The sequence below is a fragment of the Cicer arietinum genome, chromosome 3, assembly GCF_000331145.2.
Source record: "Cicer arietinum cultivar CDC Frontier isolate Library 1 chromosome 3, Cicar.CDCFrontier_v2.0, whole genome shotgun sequence".
Classification (NCBI taxonomy): Eukaryota; Viridiplantae; Streptophyta; class Magnoliopsida; order Fabales; family Fabaceae; genus Cicer; species Cicer arietinum.
The window spans coordinates 55,844,481-55,862,009 of record NC_021162.2 but is presented as its reverse complement, the minus strand read 5'-3'; the positions used below and the strand labels follow the sequence as shown (position 1 = coordinate 55,862,009).

The following is a 17,529-nucleotide window of genomic DNA, read 5'->3' as shown; positions in this document are numbered from 1 at the left end:
TAATTATGAATAGTCTCTTATAATAATTTCTCTTTGTGATCTCATTCTCTAATTAAAAATTCTTTTAAAATTTAATAAAGTCCGATGTAATGAATCATTTCTTCTACAATAAATACAATCTTATTGAACTTCAGTGGTTTCTTTTTTATGTTATAGATTTTTTTTAATCAATATGTTATTATTATTATAAGTAAAAAAAATATTGAGGCTTTAGTCATTTTGGGACCCTATACAAGGATCAAGGATCTAGGTTGCCCAGGCATCTGTCCGAGCCTGATTTTACCTTCCCCCGCATTTTAATCGAAACCCCATTTTGTCTTTTTTTTTTTAAAAAAAAAACAAATTGAAAATCACAATTTAAAAATCATATATTTTTTGAAAAGTTTCTAGGTACATTAATTTTTTTTTCTCTAAAAACATAGATTATTAAAGTGTGTACTGAAAAGTTTAATTTAAGCTTTTCGGAATCAAAATATATTCTAAAAAATTTGAAGTTTGAATTTTTTAAAACACAATTGTTTTTTTAAATATAAACAAAAATAATTGTAAAACTGAAATTTTTTTGAAACGTTTCTTAACACACAAATATTTTCATAACTTAAACATTGTAAAGTTGTGCGTACATGAAAATTTAGTTTAAGTTTTTTGAAATATAATTTTTTTAACTAAAATTTAAACTTAAATTTTTTAAAACATCAGAAAATTTTAATTAAATTTTTTGATAAACATTTGTGTTTTGAAAAGTTCAAACCTTAAATTTTGTGAAGCACAATTAAAGATTAAAGATGGTGATATGAGACAATTATTTTTTGTTTAAAAAATAAAATAAAATAAATAGTTTATATAAAAATGTGGAAATATGAGTGTAAGTGAAGATATGATAAAATTTTCTAACATTTTAATAGTAGATCAAAGGACAGTTTGTGGGCAAAGTTTGGCCAAGGTTGACTCTCTTAATATGAAATGCCACAAGTTCATAATAACCATTACATGACCCCAATTCTTTTAAAATTTTGAGTTTTGTCCAAGTATTAAATTGGATTTGATAAAAAAAAAAGTGTTAAATAGATTTCAATATGTTTTTAATTCTCGTAAAATTTTGAGTTTTTATGTTTAAACCCTAATAATTTTTCTTTAATTTTATAACTTTGAATACATTTTTTAGTATCAATTATATTTCATATAAATATGTGCGCATCTATCATAAACAATAATATTAAGACATAACACTCCATATAAATATAAAAATATAGTAAAGTTAAAGTACATGACTTTAAGATGGTCTGAATACAACCATCAAGCAAGCGGAAATGGATTCTCTACCAAGCAAATAGGAGATCATTATCCTTTCAAGCTAGGTGGTATAAGTACTGTTTAAACTTTTAGGAAAATTGGTTAAAGAGATTAATAGAACTTTTGCACAAGGCCAAGTTTGTAAATTGCTTTAAAGTTCAAAAGGCCTTTGGCACAAGAAACACAATTTTGGTGGCGGTACTCAACTTAAGTTTTATGGATCGATACATAAATAATAGGAAATTGAAGTTATCACAAAAATATTAATGAATAAAATGAATGATTTAATAATATACGTTAATTGTTATTTAGTAAAAAAAAACATTAATTGTTATTCAATAGTTCATGATATGAATCAAAGCACTGTGTACTTTTTGGATTTGATACATCATATCTAATAGAATACAGATGAGAGTGAATTCTCTTAATTGTCATCTAAGAGTTTAACTGTCTAATGAGATGACAATAAATATCTAAATGATTAAAGAAAAGTATTTATCATTGACTATAATAAAATGGTATTACCGATCACAATACTATAAACAAAAGTTAGACATATATAATTTATTATATAATTAATACTTAATAATAATTGATCATAATTTATTTTATTACTCTCTTCGTTTTAAAATATTTGTTATATTTAACTATTTCACACATATTAAAAAAAAATAACAATCGAAAGAAAGAGAATTGTGATTTTACTAATTTATCCTTATCACCTAAAAGAGAATTGCGACAAATATTTTTTTTATAAAGATGATAATTATTTTGAGACGAAAGTAGTAATTCTTATAATTATTGATTATATCAATCCATAATTGATTAATTAGATAATTAATCTAACACAACATTCGATGTCAGGATAAATGTTATTCGAAACAAAAGAAGAATGTTGAAGCATTGTATTAGAAGGATAACATAAGTTGCTATTGAACCACTAAAGTCACACTCGAAATTCTAGTTATGGGCACAAGAGTGCGCTTGATATGACCAGAACATGTATTTATATAAGCTGATTTTATCGGATTGAGTTAGAGGTCAATCCAAATTTTAATTTAAGACGAAATTGTGCAGTAGATAACACTACTGGTTTTATTCATCCATTTAAGTGGTTCCTTTGTACAATTAATACAATAATACAAAGACAGTGGAATCACTATAAAGAGAAAAAGGAAGTAAATGGAGAAATATTTCACAGTGAATCCACTTACTGTCCTCAGCTACTTAGAGGTATATAACACATAGCTATGAAGGTAGAAAAACATCCACTTTAAACTCTATCAACAGGTGAGAGTGGTGGAACTGATTTATAATATTTACTTACTTTCTCCTCAAGTTCATCATTGTTCTTTGAATTTATTTCCTTATTCATCTCTTGCTTCTTATTCATTTCCAAGGAACTTGGTAGTTTCTTGCTGCTTAAAACAGAAACAGAAATAAACAAGGCTTGTAAATGAGTGATTGTTGAACTGAATTCAACCGAGTAGAATCCATCTTTCAATGGCTCCAAAATGAATAAGGGTGTGTCTTCCTCAGCTCCTTCCTGAAAGTTATGACATAAATGATGTTAAAGGAGCTATATCCACAATATATACATATACAATTATATATAGAATTTAATTCATATAAACAATTAGTATTGTCAATCAGTCACAACCGTTAGATCATTAAATATGTTTTACTTTTAAGTATAATTACTTATAAAGTTACACGCATCATTGATTGTGACAGTGTAAGACCTTAAGCACTCACAGTGTATCAAAATTAAACTTGTGTATATTAATCATTGACTTATGCAGAAAAGTAAAAGTGTACCTCAGAAAAAAGTTGAAATCTTTCAAGGTGAGGTTTTGAACTTATTGGAACATTTGAACTTGTTTCCTGGTTAGAGAGAATAAGAAGTTTGCAGCCAACATCCCAACCTCCACAGTCACATAATCCACCCAATTTCCATCGATGAATCAACGGCGAAGGCTCTCCTTTGTTCGGCGAAGCATGTAATCCACCAGGAAGTATAACTGTAACACTACTACAAGAAACATCATTTTCTTGTGAAATGCAAAAGCATCTTTTATCTGCCATAAGGCACTTCAAGCATTCCTTCCTTATCAGTCCTTCAAAATTTGCATTTTCACAAGGGATCTCAATAACAGCAGCAGCAAGCTCCTTTCTCTTGACAAACTCTGTTGGTCCTTGATCCAGCCGGTCATTTCCGACCCCGAATAGGACATAATCTGTCACCATACAACGCTGTCCCTTGAAGTTCCGGTCGCTTGATTCAGCGATTCTAGAGCTAGATATTTTCATCTGTCCAGCAATATTATACTCATATCCACAATTCTTTTCTTTGCTCCGGTGACTTGTCCATCTGCCGCTCTTTTTCTTAATTTCATTAAGAAGGTAGAATGTGAAATAGCAGCTTCCATCGTCCTTCTCCGGCGAAGCTAAACTATTCATGGTAGCTGCAAGAACCTTTCTTTCAGTGTTGAGCACAAAATGAAACAATGGTAGTCCATTTTTTATTGTTAGCTGCAAAAGTGCTTTAGTTGATGATTCCTTGCTCTTTTCATCGTCTAGATTGTTTGTTCTAAATTCGGTCGAATTCGTGCTTCCTTTTTCAGATGAATGGTGTATGTTTGAGGCCTTATACTTCCATATAGGGTCTAATAACCTCATGAAGGTGCTGGATTTGCTTCTCTTATGACCATTATTCACCTTGTCTTTGCTAGAAGATTCAAATATCAATGGACCAGACTTTGTACTAACTTTCATGGAACTATGTTTTGGAAGAGTAGGGCCTTCCTTGAAACTCAAACTTCTTCCTATCCGATTCAAACCAAAGCTAAGCTGACGTTCAGACGAACTTTTCCAGTCCCTCTCAGCTGTTAGCTCAGCATTTTCACTGTCTTTTGATTCTTTCATATTATTGAAGGAACACCGATTTCTTTGCTTCATGTCTAACACATCTTTTTCAATGAAAGTATCTTCAGATCGGAAACTAGACATATTGTTCGAGCAACTGGGTTTCTTCGATAGAACAGAAGGAAAATCAACATCGAGATCAGTATCGATACTGTCTCGTGATGTTTCCGAAGAAGAAGAGGCAAGACTTGTCACAGAAGGCAGTACACTTGAATGTATAGTTTCTGAACATGCATTTTCGGTGTAAGCCTCCTCAGGAAGTGAAATATATGATGAACTACTAAGGCTTGATTCTGAAAAAACGTCATGGGATGAAGCTTTTGATTGAGTAAGGTTAAAATAGTCTTCGAAATTCGATTGCAGAAACCTTCGTGGACGAAGCAAAACAATGTCTCTTGGCATGATATGACAATGCTTTTCATCAACATCGGTATCAGATTCATGCCACAGATCCATCTTAATCTTGGAACTCATTTTCTTCTGAGAACCAATTGAGACACCTTTATCTTTTGGTTCCATTGATGGAAATCGGTTATCCGAACCGATATTAAAACTTCTTTCTTTTTTCTTAAGGCTATGCTGTTGCATACCCTGCAAGCTTATTTCATCATAATAATTCCTTTTCTGCTTTTGAAGTGACTTATCTACCTGAATGTTGCCAATGGACTCAAATTCCATTGATCTCATTCTGTGCTCTCCTCCAACGATCCTTTTACCGGAATTTCTATATTGTTTGACATTCTGAGAAGACAATTTGGAACTTTCATAAAAGGTTTCATTATAAGATCCTTTGATACTTGAAGAACACAAACCTTTTTTATCATTAAGCTTTTTATGCCTTCTAGCATTGTAAGATGATGATGTTGTAGCAGCCCTTGATGATGATTCTTGGCTGCAATTGAATGATGATTGCTTGTTCTTCCATTTTTCAAGGCGCGACCAATCGAGTACACCGAAATTTAAAGCTTTTTCTTGGATGTTTTTACCTCTATCGGAACGTTTGAGATAACCTGGCAAATTCGACATGTACTTGATAAGCTCTTCATGTTGTGTTGAACTTTCCTTTACACTCTCACGCTTAAGAATCTCTCTTAATGTATCCGGTTTCGCTTTTTGACAAGGCTCAACAACAGATTTTGTTTTCAACTTATTTGAATTCCTTGAACTTGATTTGGATTGAGGTAAAACACCACTCTGCATAACTGACTTTGAGCTGATTTTGAGTTTTACTTTATCTTTCTGAGGTCTAAAGTCTAACTCAGACCACATATCTTCAACATGTATCATATATTCTGATGTTGCTTCTCATAAGTTCATAGTTCATACTGTAAACATGTTTCTTTCTTTGATTTGCCAATTGTTTATCTGGAAATGTTGACCTTTAAATCAGTAAGCAAGTTGTAAAACAATAAGTGTATAAAATATGGTGCAAATATTACAATTCGCATTGTAAGGATTTTTCAAAAGGAATTTTGATGGAATGATGAATTCAACAAAGTATATGCATAAGTAGAGTTAATCTATGTAACACGGACACTTCATTTTTAAGGTGTGTTTAGTCCAATACATTTCAGTGTTATATGACACCGATTCAATCACTTCTATTTTCTTAATTTATTATTGATGTCTACGTGTCAGGTGCATTTTTGTGTCGGGGATTCATAGGAGCTAAGACTTAGTGTGTGTGTAAAAAAAAAGAGACAAATTTACTACCTGATATCCAACAGTTAAATGACATTTGGTGTTGAAAGAATCATAACATAACCTATTTTGGCTGCAAACATAATGGTTCCTAGAAGCATAGGATTTGATTTTGGACAATTTCCATAATGAATAATGTAGAGAGCCATCACAATAAATGGAAGTGAAATAATTTACTTTAGAAAACATTCAATCCAATGATAAAAAAAATGATGATATCAACAACTCTGAAATCCCAGAAATTGAAACAACAGTGAACTCATTAACCATAAAAAACGTGGTTTCCCAATTGGATACTAATAATTAAACATTAATTCATATCCTGACATGCAAAGAAAGAAACCCAATTCATATATGACATCACAATAAAGTTGCCATAACCAAATAAAATAAAATTCACATTCACAATGAAAACAATAAACCAAAAGCAATGATAAGAAAAGAAACTTTCCTTTCAAAACAAGATTAATTTTTTCTATAAAAATACAAAACACCCAGAATTCAAAGTATTCTGAAGAATAAAGAAGAGAACTTACCAAGCAAAAAGTGAAGGCGAAAAAGAAAGGAGTAAGTTAAGTTTGTTATGGATGGAAATTGTGAGAGACACGACAGAAAGTGGTTTGGAAGATCCTAAGAGTTGAGAAAATGAATGAAGTAAGTTAACGTTGGAAGCAAAGTAAAGAGGAAGAAGTGGAAATGAACGGTGACGGAACTGTTGTGAGGTATTATGAATCATTATTATTCTTCTTCCCACGTTATTGTTCATCATTCATCATCATAATCTCTATACTTTCTTATATTCGTATAAAATAAATACAAGGAGTATGTGTTATTGTTAATAGTGGAATAATAAAAAAGTTTAAGAAGCAAATAATGATGGATGATTCTGTATTTGTTACGTTACAGTCTGTGAGAGTGTGTGTCTCTCTGGTTTTGGCGGGGGATGGGTCTACCATGTGGGTCCCATAAGGAGCTTGTTTTGCTTTCACGAATGTACATGTTTTTGTTAGGATTGGATTTGGGCCCCTTCCTTTCCAACTAATTTTGTTTATTTAATTTAATCAACCAGCAAGAATCCCGTACACGGGTATTCAAACACTAAGTAAACCAATCTAATTTTATCAACCATCCTAAAGAATACATCAACAAAAAATTCATCCACATATATACAAACACTAAACTTCTAATGCATAAAAAACATAGGTTAAAAAATGTATTAAAAAAATCATCAACAACATAAAAAGAGGTTAACAAACTTTTAAAAATGCATCTACAAAAATAGATGATTTATAGCATTTAAAACTTTGAAATCATAAAAAAAAAATGGTTTGGGTTATACGATTTATGAATGTTTTAATTTTCTAGATACATAATTTAGAGATTTATGAATTTGAAGATGAAAATAAATAGAGACGAAGGAGTAGTTGACTTATTTCCTGTGTTTATTTATTGTCAAAACTCTTCATATGACGTAACATCCACATTTATGTGATACAACAATGTTCTAAATTCTAATAGGGCTCATTAACTAATGAAGTATTTTGATTGACGCTAAACAAAATTTGAGAGAGCATTTTGACACACGTTTACAATATGAGGAAACAAATTTGTGGTTTACTCTTTATATGTGTATCATTCAAATTTCAAACAAAATATTTTATTTTCTGTATCAGTTGATAAATATTTGTTCCATATTTTTTTATATTTATCAGTGACAAATATTTTTGTTAATGACAAATATTTGTCATATATTTTTTTATGTATATGATAAATATTTGTCCACTGATTTTTTTATATTTATTATTAACAAACATTTGCCCTAAAATTTTTATGCTATCAATTATAATTATATATCTCGTATTTTCTTTAATTACAAAATAATTCTTTGAATTTAACATTAATGACTCTGCCTTAATCACTTACATATATTTGCTCTGTATTTTTACGCATAAACTATAATTATGTATCCTACCTTTTATTAATAACAAAGTAATTTTTTGATTTAACTTCATCGTTAGATATTAGTTATTTAGACTACACTTATGTTTCATTTGCAATTCTTTTCACAATTTTAAATCTGAAACATGATATTAATTTTCTCTTCTCCGATAATGATCCGATAATAAAATTAATTAGAGAAGTAACATAATTTTATTAGTGTTTTTTTTTTCTTTTTAAATTGATAGTTGTTTCCAATTTTTTTTATTTAAGATATTAATTTTCATACACATACTAAATTTTATACTATCGAAAAATTATAATTATATATATATATATATATATATATTTAAAAGTAATTATGATTGAAATAAAATGATTACCATCGACTAATATTGTAAAAAAAAACTTTTATACACTCATAAAATAATTTACTCTAATCGTATATATATATCAAATCTATAATTTTAAGTTATAGTGACTAGTTAAAATATTGGTGATGTGATTTTAAATAAACATTTTTCATTGAACCCCAAGTCCTTGAAGGAGAATAAATTCAAATTCCATTTGATTTAGTGATAAAAAAGATAAACATTAAATTTATAAGTTGTAGGTTCGATTACCACTAAAACTATTAAAAGAAAATAAATATAAATACATACTTTGAATTGGTGCACCGTAACCTCAATATAATTGCTTCTAATACGAAATGGGCTAAATCTATAATAATAGATAAATATAATATAAATTCTTGGTTTGAATTTGAATTTAAATTTCACAGATGTGTAACTTAATTATGGTAAACTTTATTATATCTTTTAAAATAAAATAGAAAAACACGTAACTCTAACAAATATAAAATATTTAAATAATATATAAATTGTAATCTAAACTATACAAAACATAAAGTAAAAAGAAAAAAGAATATATGAATTGCCATGATTAAAAAAGGAGAGTTGATGTGCACATGTGGATGATCAATAATAATAAAATTATATTAACGAAACATAAATTAAATATGATTAACATGTGTTTACCTAAATTTTCTTTCCATTGTAATCGTTTATTTCGTAAAAATACTTTTTATTTTTATTTTTCAAAATATACATTTAATAAAAGACTTTTGATAACTAAAATAATGACACCATAAAAAAGAGAAAGGGAAATTAATGATGCAAAAGCATTTGAACCATACGATCCTTTATGTCGAGTTGTCCTGCGACCATCCTACCAATATAGGGATGCACAATAGGGATGCACAATCGTACGTTGTTGAATTCATTCTAATCCTTCCACATGTCATATTCCTTTCCTGATTGTTAAAAATAATTTAAATGGGATTTTAGGATTCAGATATTGAATGGGCCACAATCGTTTTGCAATCTGGATTATGGATTTGAATTAACATTTTATTTTCCCATTAATTTTTGGAGTGTAGCGAAAAGAAGATGAACATTAACTCCAATTATTTTGGAAGAAGATATCCACATGAGCTCTTAAATTGAGTGTCATATATTCTATATAAGATGATAAATGATCAAAAATATATTTTGATATTAATTATAATAGCAAATATATGTATGTATCATCAACGAGTAATACTATGTGTCAGTTTTTTTATATACTATTCTATCCTTATTATAAAACTCATTATTGGATCAATTTGGAGGTTTGTTCTTTTTAGTTGGACTTCAGTGGAAGAACAAGATTAATTTTCTAATTCTTCCATTGATTCTTTTGCCTCATTTGAATTGGACCCAATACCTATTAGGTCTCCATCAAAGACTCTTTCTAAATTTTCATAACTTTTTTTACAGAAAAATAATTATTTATTTACGATTGAAAAATATAAATTTGTTTTTTTCTTTGTTATGATAAAAAATAACACATTTTTTGGTAAAAAAAAATTACATTTTTAACCAATTTATTGCTACAACTATTTGGTTAATGCACATGAATTTTGTAAGTGAATTTTATACTAAGAGACAAAGGGAGCAATATTATTATATATGCAATGTTAAGATGGATATAAATGTCACATGAGACGACAATTTATGTCACCACCGTCAATTTGACAAGTTCCCTAATTATTGACCCCGACCCATATGTTGAAGGGGTCAAAAAAATTTATAATTTAAAAGACTCCAAAAAAGAAAGCCATCCACACTAAAAGCCTCATAAAATTTTGTGGGCTTAGTGGGCCTATAGGCCCACTTTTTCAAAAAAAGAATCGATTTTTTTTTTTGAGAAATAAAGTTTTTCGATTTTTTCACCGATAAAAAAATTTTGATTTTTTTTCGATAAATTATTTTTTGATCTTTTTCTATAAAAAATTTCTGATTTTTTTCGATAAAAAATGATTTACAATTTTTTTTCTCGATATTTTTTGAGAATTTATTTATTTATTTTTCTCACAAAATTTTTTGAGAAAAAATATATCTTTTTTATTTTTTCGAATAAAATAAAATTTTTCAAGAAAAATTCTCAAAATTAACATAATATTGGGTGTCTATAAGCTCCATGAAATAACGGGCCGAGATTTAAAAAAAATTATTTTGATAGGGAGCCTAATATTAGGGATTTAATAAAAAAAAATTAATGGGACCTTGGAGTTGAGAGGCTTTTTTGACGGCTCTAGTCACTACTAGTAAGATGATGATTTGATTTGTGTTGATTCAACAAAAACAAGTGCAAATATATATAAGTAGAGTTTAGAAGCATTAATATTTGTTTCCGTATTTTTTGTTGAACTAACCTTGATCATTGCGTCAATCATAATACCTTGTTTAGAAGCATTAACACCATGGATTTTTGTTTATAGGGAGCAAAACTTATCATTGTTAGTTGCAAATAACTTTCAAATATAGATGAAGTGTAAGCTATAAGAGAGACTTACCCACTATAGAATACGAATGTACATGGAAATGTCTCAACCCGATCAATATAGCGATCCAACCTGAATTTTACCTAAATCTATTTTAGATTGGCTCGAAACTTATCCAACCTAAACTTGTTTTGTTTTGAACAAACCAACCCATCAACCCAATCGATGACATATTTTATTTATTTTTCCATCTTTTGTGTTGTTTATATATCATTTTTTTTTTGTGTTAAATCAATAGATGTAGAAACTAATCCCTCAAACAAAGGGCGACAACTCTTAAGTATATATATATATATATATATGAAAAAAATCACACAAAAAAAGGGCGACAACTCTTGAATATATATATATATATATATATATATATATATATATATATATATATATATATATATATTATTTTGCTTAAAATTATATAATTTTTAAAAAGTTCAAGTACTGAAAGTGTTTAGATTTATAGCTACCATATTTAAGATATTTATTTTTAAAATTTAGGATATTTGAACTCAATCAATCTCATTCGTCACCAAATTGATTTGATTTGATTTAGGATATTTATTTATTGTCTTGAAGTTTCACATTGAATTTTTTTTCATATATTGAGTAGATTTCAACTCTATATATACTAAAGTCCCACATTGGATAGTTTACATATGTAGAGTATCAAACTCTTGTAAAAAGTATACCAAAGTTGGATGCGGTTCCCAACTTTATCTATTTTCCCTCTTATGCTTGATGCCTTTCCGAGTCACTTATCCCCTTTCTTTTTGTCCCTTTGATTTTTTTGAGTGGTCATAATACCATTGTCCTTTTAGTTTTAGAGAGGTTTATGTGTCGTAGTTCTTATGATTTATGAGTGATATGAAGTACCATATTTTAGAGTGACTTTTATAGTCATCTTGAGGTGTTATTTTATAACAGTTTTCTATTGTGCAATAGAATACCAATACAGTTTTAATTGGACTGATTTATCATGGAGATATCGTGGTTGAGCCTTGCACTATTTTGGATAGTATGTGAAACTTCTTAAAAAGAGTGACCTCATCCGCCACTTAACCCAATAATATCTTTGGTGGCTGAAAATTATTTTAAAAACAATTTTTTGAAACTAAAAAACAACATTACTTTTTTTTTTTTTTATTGATTATAAAATTGGTTAATATTGTCAGAAATCTTTGCGATACGACTCAAGTTGTTTCCCTAAGTTACATTTTTATTACTCAAATTTGACTTATGAGCGACCACGAATCAATAGCCACTGGTGTGAGAACACTATTGGTTTCAAGTACAAAAGATCCTACTAGTTTTGATGATAACAAAATTAGTTAGTAGGAATAATTTTAGGCACTAATATTTTATTTAAGTGTGCAGTTCCTAGACCACAAGCAACGTTGTAGGATATTAGGATATATCCTCTGATGATTTAGTCAAAAAGTCATGAAAATTTTGCATTCAAAACTGATGAAAAAGCGCATCTGAAACACTGTATCTGATGATACAAAACATTAGACTACCTCTGCATTTGGTGGTACAAGAAGGTTTGCCAAGACTACATCTGATTCTGATTCAATTATGCTCTCAGTGCATTTGTTGAAGTTTACCTTTGATGCAGTAAAACATACTTTGGGAAAGGCTGCCTCTGGTGAAGAATCTTTGGGAAATTCTGCCTTTGATGAAGCAAAACAGACTTTGGGATAGTTTGCCTTTGGTGAAGCAATCAAGCTTTTGGTCAAAACTACCTCTGACCAGTTGCCTCTGATAATTTGTCTCTAGAGATTTCATTTGAACTTCTTGCCTCTGATAAGATGTCTCTGGTGAAAGTCAATATTATGACAAAAGCCAACTTCCAAAAAAGTCAATGTTATGGTTAAAGTCAACGTCTAGGAAAAAGTAAACATCCAATAAAAAGTCAACTTTTGGAAAACATAAACACATATGGCAAAAAAGTCTACATTGGAAAAAGTCAACGCCTCTGGTTAAATTTAACTCTAACATAGTCAGTGTCGCTGATAGTCTGCCTTTGGTCATTTACCTTTGTTTCTTGTTGTTGCCTCTGGTCTAGTAAACCTGGCTTTGGTTATTGCTTCTGGTATAGTAATTCTGCCTCTGGTCAATTAATATTGCTTTTGGTCATTGCATGTGGTCAAAAAATCATGTCTCTGGTGTTCCTGCATCTGATCAATAAATCATGCTCTAATTGCTCTTGCCTTTTGTTCTAATAATTGTGCCTTTGGTCCAGCAATCGCGCCTCTGATTTCTATTGCCTCTAGTCCAATAATCAGGTATATGGTGTTCCTGCATCTGGTCCAGTAAACGTTTTTCTCTTGCTTTTAATCAAGAAAACAAGATTATGATGTTCTTGTTTCTAGTCAAGAAACCATTCATCTAGTGTTCACACTTCTGGATCTAATGCATTCTATTTCATCTAAAATTGAATTCCAAAAACACTTAGAAAAATTCTAAGTTTCAGTTTTATGTTCAATGGTTAGAATTGAACTCAATAGATATACTCAACCAAAAAGACCAACCCCCTTTTTCCTTAATTGTATGAGTTTGTTTGATCAAGAACTTAAGTTTATACAGTGAACACAATCATTCTTCGTTTTTGCCTATATATTGAAACAAAAAATTCAATAAGAGGGGGATTGATCAGAAAAGAAATCACAAAATAAAAATTGGAAGATTTTCATTTCTTGCTTTTTCTATTTCTAAAAAAAAAAACAATAGAAATAAAGTATTACCACAAAGAATAACAAACAGAAGAAAGATCTATCATCATATTCTTTCCCATCAACCCATAACCTTAAAGTCCATTGTAACAACAACCGGACGAGAGAACCTAGTACATCCGCACACCACCGCGCATCGGAAGAAGATATTTTCTCATTCTTTTATGTTTGTTGTCCTGTTTAAAGCGGTATATTATTGAAGAGTGAAATTTTGTTGTGTTATATGTGATTGAGTTTTGGTTGAGACCATCTTGATGCTTGATGTGTGGTTAGTGTTTTGTTTGTGAGTAATTTCTGATGTGTGAAATCTGCTTCTTGCTACTTGTGCCTTTTGAAATTTGTTTATTTTGCTAGTGTGATACACTATATACCGTTCTATATAGCTTAATATGCATTCTCTATCTTCACGCCAAGCCACCAGCTGTTTCACATTTGTATTTCATTTAATAATAATAATAGTGCTATTTAATGTAGATTTGTTTAGTAATATTAGTGTGTGTGGTGAATGGACTTTTATTTTTCTCCGGTTCCTAATCTTCATGATTTTTATTTCATGTAATCATAATAATTCTAATTAATATAAATAATTACGGACATATTTAAATGGTGATGAATATCATTTATTTTACATTATAATAGATTTTTGTTTTTTGGGTGGTGTTATTTAATATTAAAATAAATTTTATTTCTTCACTTATTAAATTATAAAATAGTTTAAAAGAGGATTACATTTGTCAAAAATAAGAATGTGTTTTTTATTTTTTATGTTTTTGTAATTAAATAGTGTAATAAAATAGGAAATGAATGCTAGTTGATGGTTATTTGTAATGTATGTTAGAGAAAATTGACTATCATATAAATGAAAACCTCAAGATTTCTTATGAAATTTCTCCAAATGACGTTGTTGGCAAGATATTTGAAAAAGAGCATCTTGGTCGTGTTCAAGCAATGGACATGGGTGTGGTTCCTACTATTGCTTTCAAGCACACCACCACACGACTTCATGGTATGAAGTTTGGTTCTTCAAGTGGTAGTTCTTCATTGGTGGAACAAAAACTTGCAATTATGGAGGCTCACTTAAAAGTACTTATTGACTACGTTTGTGCGAAAGAAGGTGGTACACTCTGTGTGGACTTTAGCTACCTCATTTGTCAATCCTACACAATAGGTATATCAACTATTTAAATTTTGTAAAGATTTGGCTACCAAAATGTTCTATATTTTCCCCATGCTTATCAATTATCCTCTTGATGTGAATATTTCTTTTATATATGTTTGTGTTTATAACTGATAATGGTTTAATCTGTCAAAAGGTTCAATGTTTTGATACCATCTTAAGTTATAGAGAAAGACATATGAATAATCTAATTTTTTTGCATTCTTGATGACTTGTTGCATTGTGCTTCATGAACCTAAGTTTTTTGCATTCTTGATGACTTGTTGCGTTGTGCTTCATGAACCTAAGTCAATTACACATATTTAGTTGCATCCTTGATGATTGAGCTCAATAATTGTTTATTTTATTTGTTTTTATTGAGTAATATTGTTGCTAACAACTTCAGAATTTTTTTATGTAAAATCACTTGTGTTGTTGTGTGTTTCCCTTATAATGTTTGATCTGCTACTATTTTTTTATGCAACTTTTCTAGGAAGTTGAATGTGTGTATATATATTTCTCCATTTAATATCATTTGTGTTTTACATCTTAATATTGATTAAGTGTAGTAATATTATTGTTATATTTCTTTTGCATTCGTCAGATGTAGGAAGTGGACCTAATAAGATAATTGGATGCAAGTAATGTACATGGAGGAAATCAAAGTCTTTCTAATGACACTTGAATTGATTATGTTATTTTTATGTTTTGAAATTGGTTTATTTCAAGAATAGCTTAAGATAATGACATGTGAATGGTTTTGTCATTTTTAGGTTGAGACTTGTTTAATTTTTGGGAATAGCTAAAGATATTTGTATCAAATTTATTTATTAAGTAGTTATGCTCTTAATGTATTTTTCCTTTAGTTTTTAATTTTTTTCACAATAATAGGTTTAATAGTTTTGTCAAATATAGTTGCATTTTAGAGTTAAATATTATGACAATTCTTTTGTTGTTGCGAATTTGACGATTCAATTAATAAAATACATAGTGGTGAATTGTGGCGGTTTGAAACGTCAATATTTGTATATTATTACGATGATTTAGAATGACATATAAATAAGTTGATTTTGTTTTCAAAAAGGATAGAGTTGGAATTGGAATCGCCATTATTTGTAGCGATAAAACTTCTATTAAAATGGCAGTTCAAACGATGGCTACAAAAAAACCACCATTTTATTTTGAGCGACAGACAAATTTATGGCGTAATGGGAGACACCACTTTGGTATATTATGGTGGTTTTGGAGATGCCACTTTGGTATTTTATGGCATAATATGCTCGCTTTAGTTGCCACAACTCCTCTGTCTTTTTATAGTGACAATTACACATTTTATTTTTACAACAACAAAAGTTGTTTGTCAAATAATTTTGTAGGACTAAAAAATGTAGTTTTTTTTCATGAGAACTAAAAATAAAATTTCAAAATTTTATAAGAACTAAAAACTTATTTAGTTCTATGATGTGGGTCCAAATGAGTGCACAATATCAGATCTTGTGCTTAGTGTAAATTCTTGACAAATTTAAGAAAATGAAGGAAAATCTTAGAAAATACTTCAACGAAGAAAAGAAAGAAAACATATAAATGTAATGAGACGAGAAGTGGTAAGAACAATCACAAAATTTAATATATGAATGATAAGATATAGTGATGAATTTCCATTGAGAAACAAAAACATTGAAAGCAATAGTAGCTCACTCTTTTCAATCAATGATTGCAATTCTACTTTCATTTAAAATTTCTCAAATGAACTATAACAAAAACATTTATACCTAACATAACTACTAGTAGGGTTGGGATATGCATAAGCTCAACAATGAAAAGCCCAATATCAACACACTAGTAAATATGGAGCAATATTAAACACCAAAATACAAACAATCTAAACTTAAAAGTAAACATTATTACAATTAAAATTCACTAAACAAAGACTAAAGTAGTATGTAGGGGTGGTAATAGGTTAGGTCGAGCTAGACTTTGGTAGACATGAGTTTGACCTATCAAAAATTCAAAATCTAAGTCTGGTCCGTGATTTGTCATAGACTTACTTTTTAGATCTAAGTATAGCATGTTAGCCTAGTTAAAAGTCCATTTCATTTAATATTTTGGAATAAGTAATGAAACATATCTTTAAATGGATTAACGAGGTAATATGTTAATGAAATTCAATTATATTTTAATATTCAACATGATATTTTTGAAGAATCTGACTTTATACACATCATACTTCAATTCTGTTTTATAATAATACATTTAAATATGTTAAAACTAAAGAATGTTAATATGCATAAATTACTAAAATTTGAATATCTAACAAAAATATAAAAATTTAATATAATAATTATAGTAATAAAAACAATATTATTTATAGGGGAGACGGGTGTTTTTTCGGAACAAGAGGGGGTGTTAGTGTCATTTAAGGTGACCTCAAAAAAAGATAAATACAATTTCCCTATATTTATTTAAATAGGTCAGCTTAATAGGTTTCAAAGATTTATTATGTAGTTTGTAGCCTGACCCTTTTTAAGTAAGTATGTTTTTCTAGAAATATTTATCTTATATGTTTAAAAGAAAAGTCTAAAAATCTAACTTGTCCTGAACCTAAAATAGACTACACCGGTCAATCGATCTAACCTATTCTCTTTCCAAATTGTATAAAATGTCATTGAAAATGATCTTAATCTTCAAATATATATATTCAAAATTTTCCTTTAAATTCTTCACTCTAATCCTTATCACGAGACCACCAATCCCTTTCATATTCACTTATATATCGATCCTTCTAGCATGTTACTTCGTCCTTTTTACTCCATTAACATTTCTTATTAACTTTTGGTAGAATATAATAATCAATTAAATTTGAGATGAAAAATTGCAAAAGAACGGTGAGATATATATATATA

General features: G+C 29.0%; 1 protein-coding gene and 2 long non-coding RNA genes across 4 annotated transcripts; 1 reads left to right on the top strand and 2 right to left on the bottom strand.

The window, feature by feature from the left end:
* Positions 1–2,362: 2,362 nt before the first annotated feature.
* Positions 2,363–6,796, bottom strand: LOC101492161 (uncharacterized). 2 transcript variants are annotated; one of them, XM_027332300.2, is made up of 3 exons: positions 6,456–6,796; positions 3,112–5,597; positions 2,363–2,839 (listed from the first exon to the last, which is right to left on the bottom strand). In XM_027332300.2, the coding sequence occupies exons 2-3, from the start codon at positions 5,503–5,505 to the stop codon at positions 2,567–2,569; spliced, it is 2,667 nt and encodes an 888-aa protein (XP_027188101.1). In that variant the 5' UTR covers positions 5,506–5,597; positions 6,456–6,796; the 3' UTR covers positions 2,363–2,566. The 2 variants fall into 2 exon arrangements, with proteins under 2 accessions (XP_027188101.1, XP_004492386.1); XM_004492329.4 differs by having other exon boundaries at positions 3,112–5,583.
* A 5,380-nt stretch (positions 6,797–12,176) lies between these two features.
* Positions 12,177–13,896, bottom strand: LOC105851778 (uncharacterized). Its single transcript, XR_001143494.3, has 2 exons — positions 13,483–13,896; positions 12,177–13,350 (listed from the first exon to the last, which is right to left on the bottom strand). It is a non-coding gene; the product is annotated as an uncharacterized lncRNA (long non-coding RNA).
* Positions 12,720–15,633, top strand: LOC101496287 (uncharacterized). Its single transcript, XR_001143495.3, has 3 exons — positions 12,720–13,023; positions 14,383–14,638; positions 15,231–15,633. It is a non-coding gene; the product is annotated as an uncharacterized lncRNA (long non-coding RNA).
* Positions 15,634–17,529: the final 1,896 nt, after the last annotated feature.

Bases quoted from the DNA above. Each gene is read 5' to 3' on its own strand.
- LOC101492161 (XM_027332300.2), bottom strand. From the start codon at position 5,505: ATGATACATGTTGAAGATATGTGGTCTGAGTTAGACTTTAGACCTCAG. The intron at 2,840-3,111 runs GTACACTTTTAC...CATAACTTTCAG, and splicing joins GATTTCAACTTTTTTCTGAG to GAAGGAGCTGAGGAAGACAC.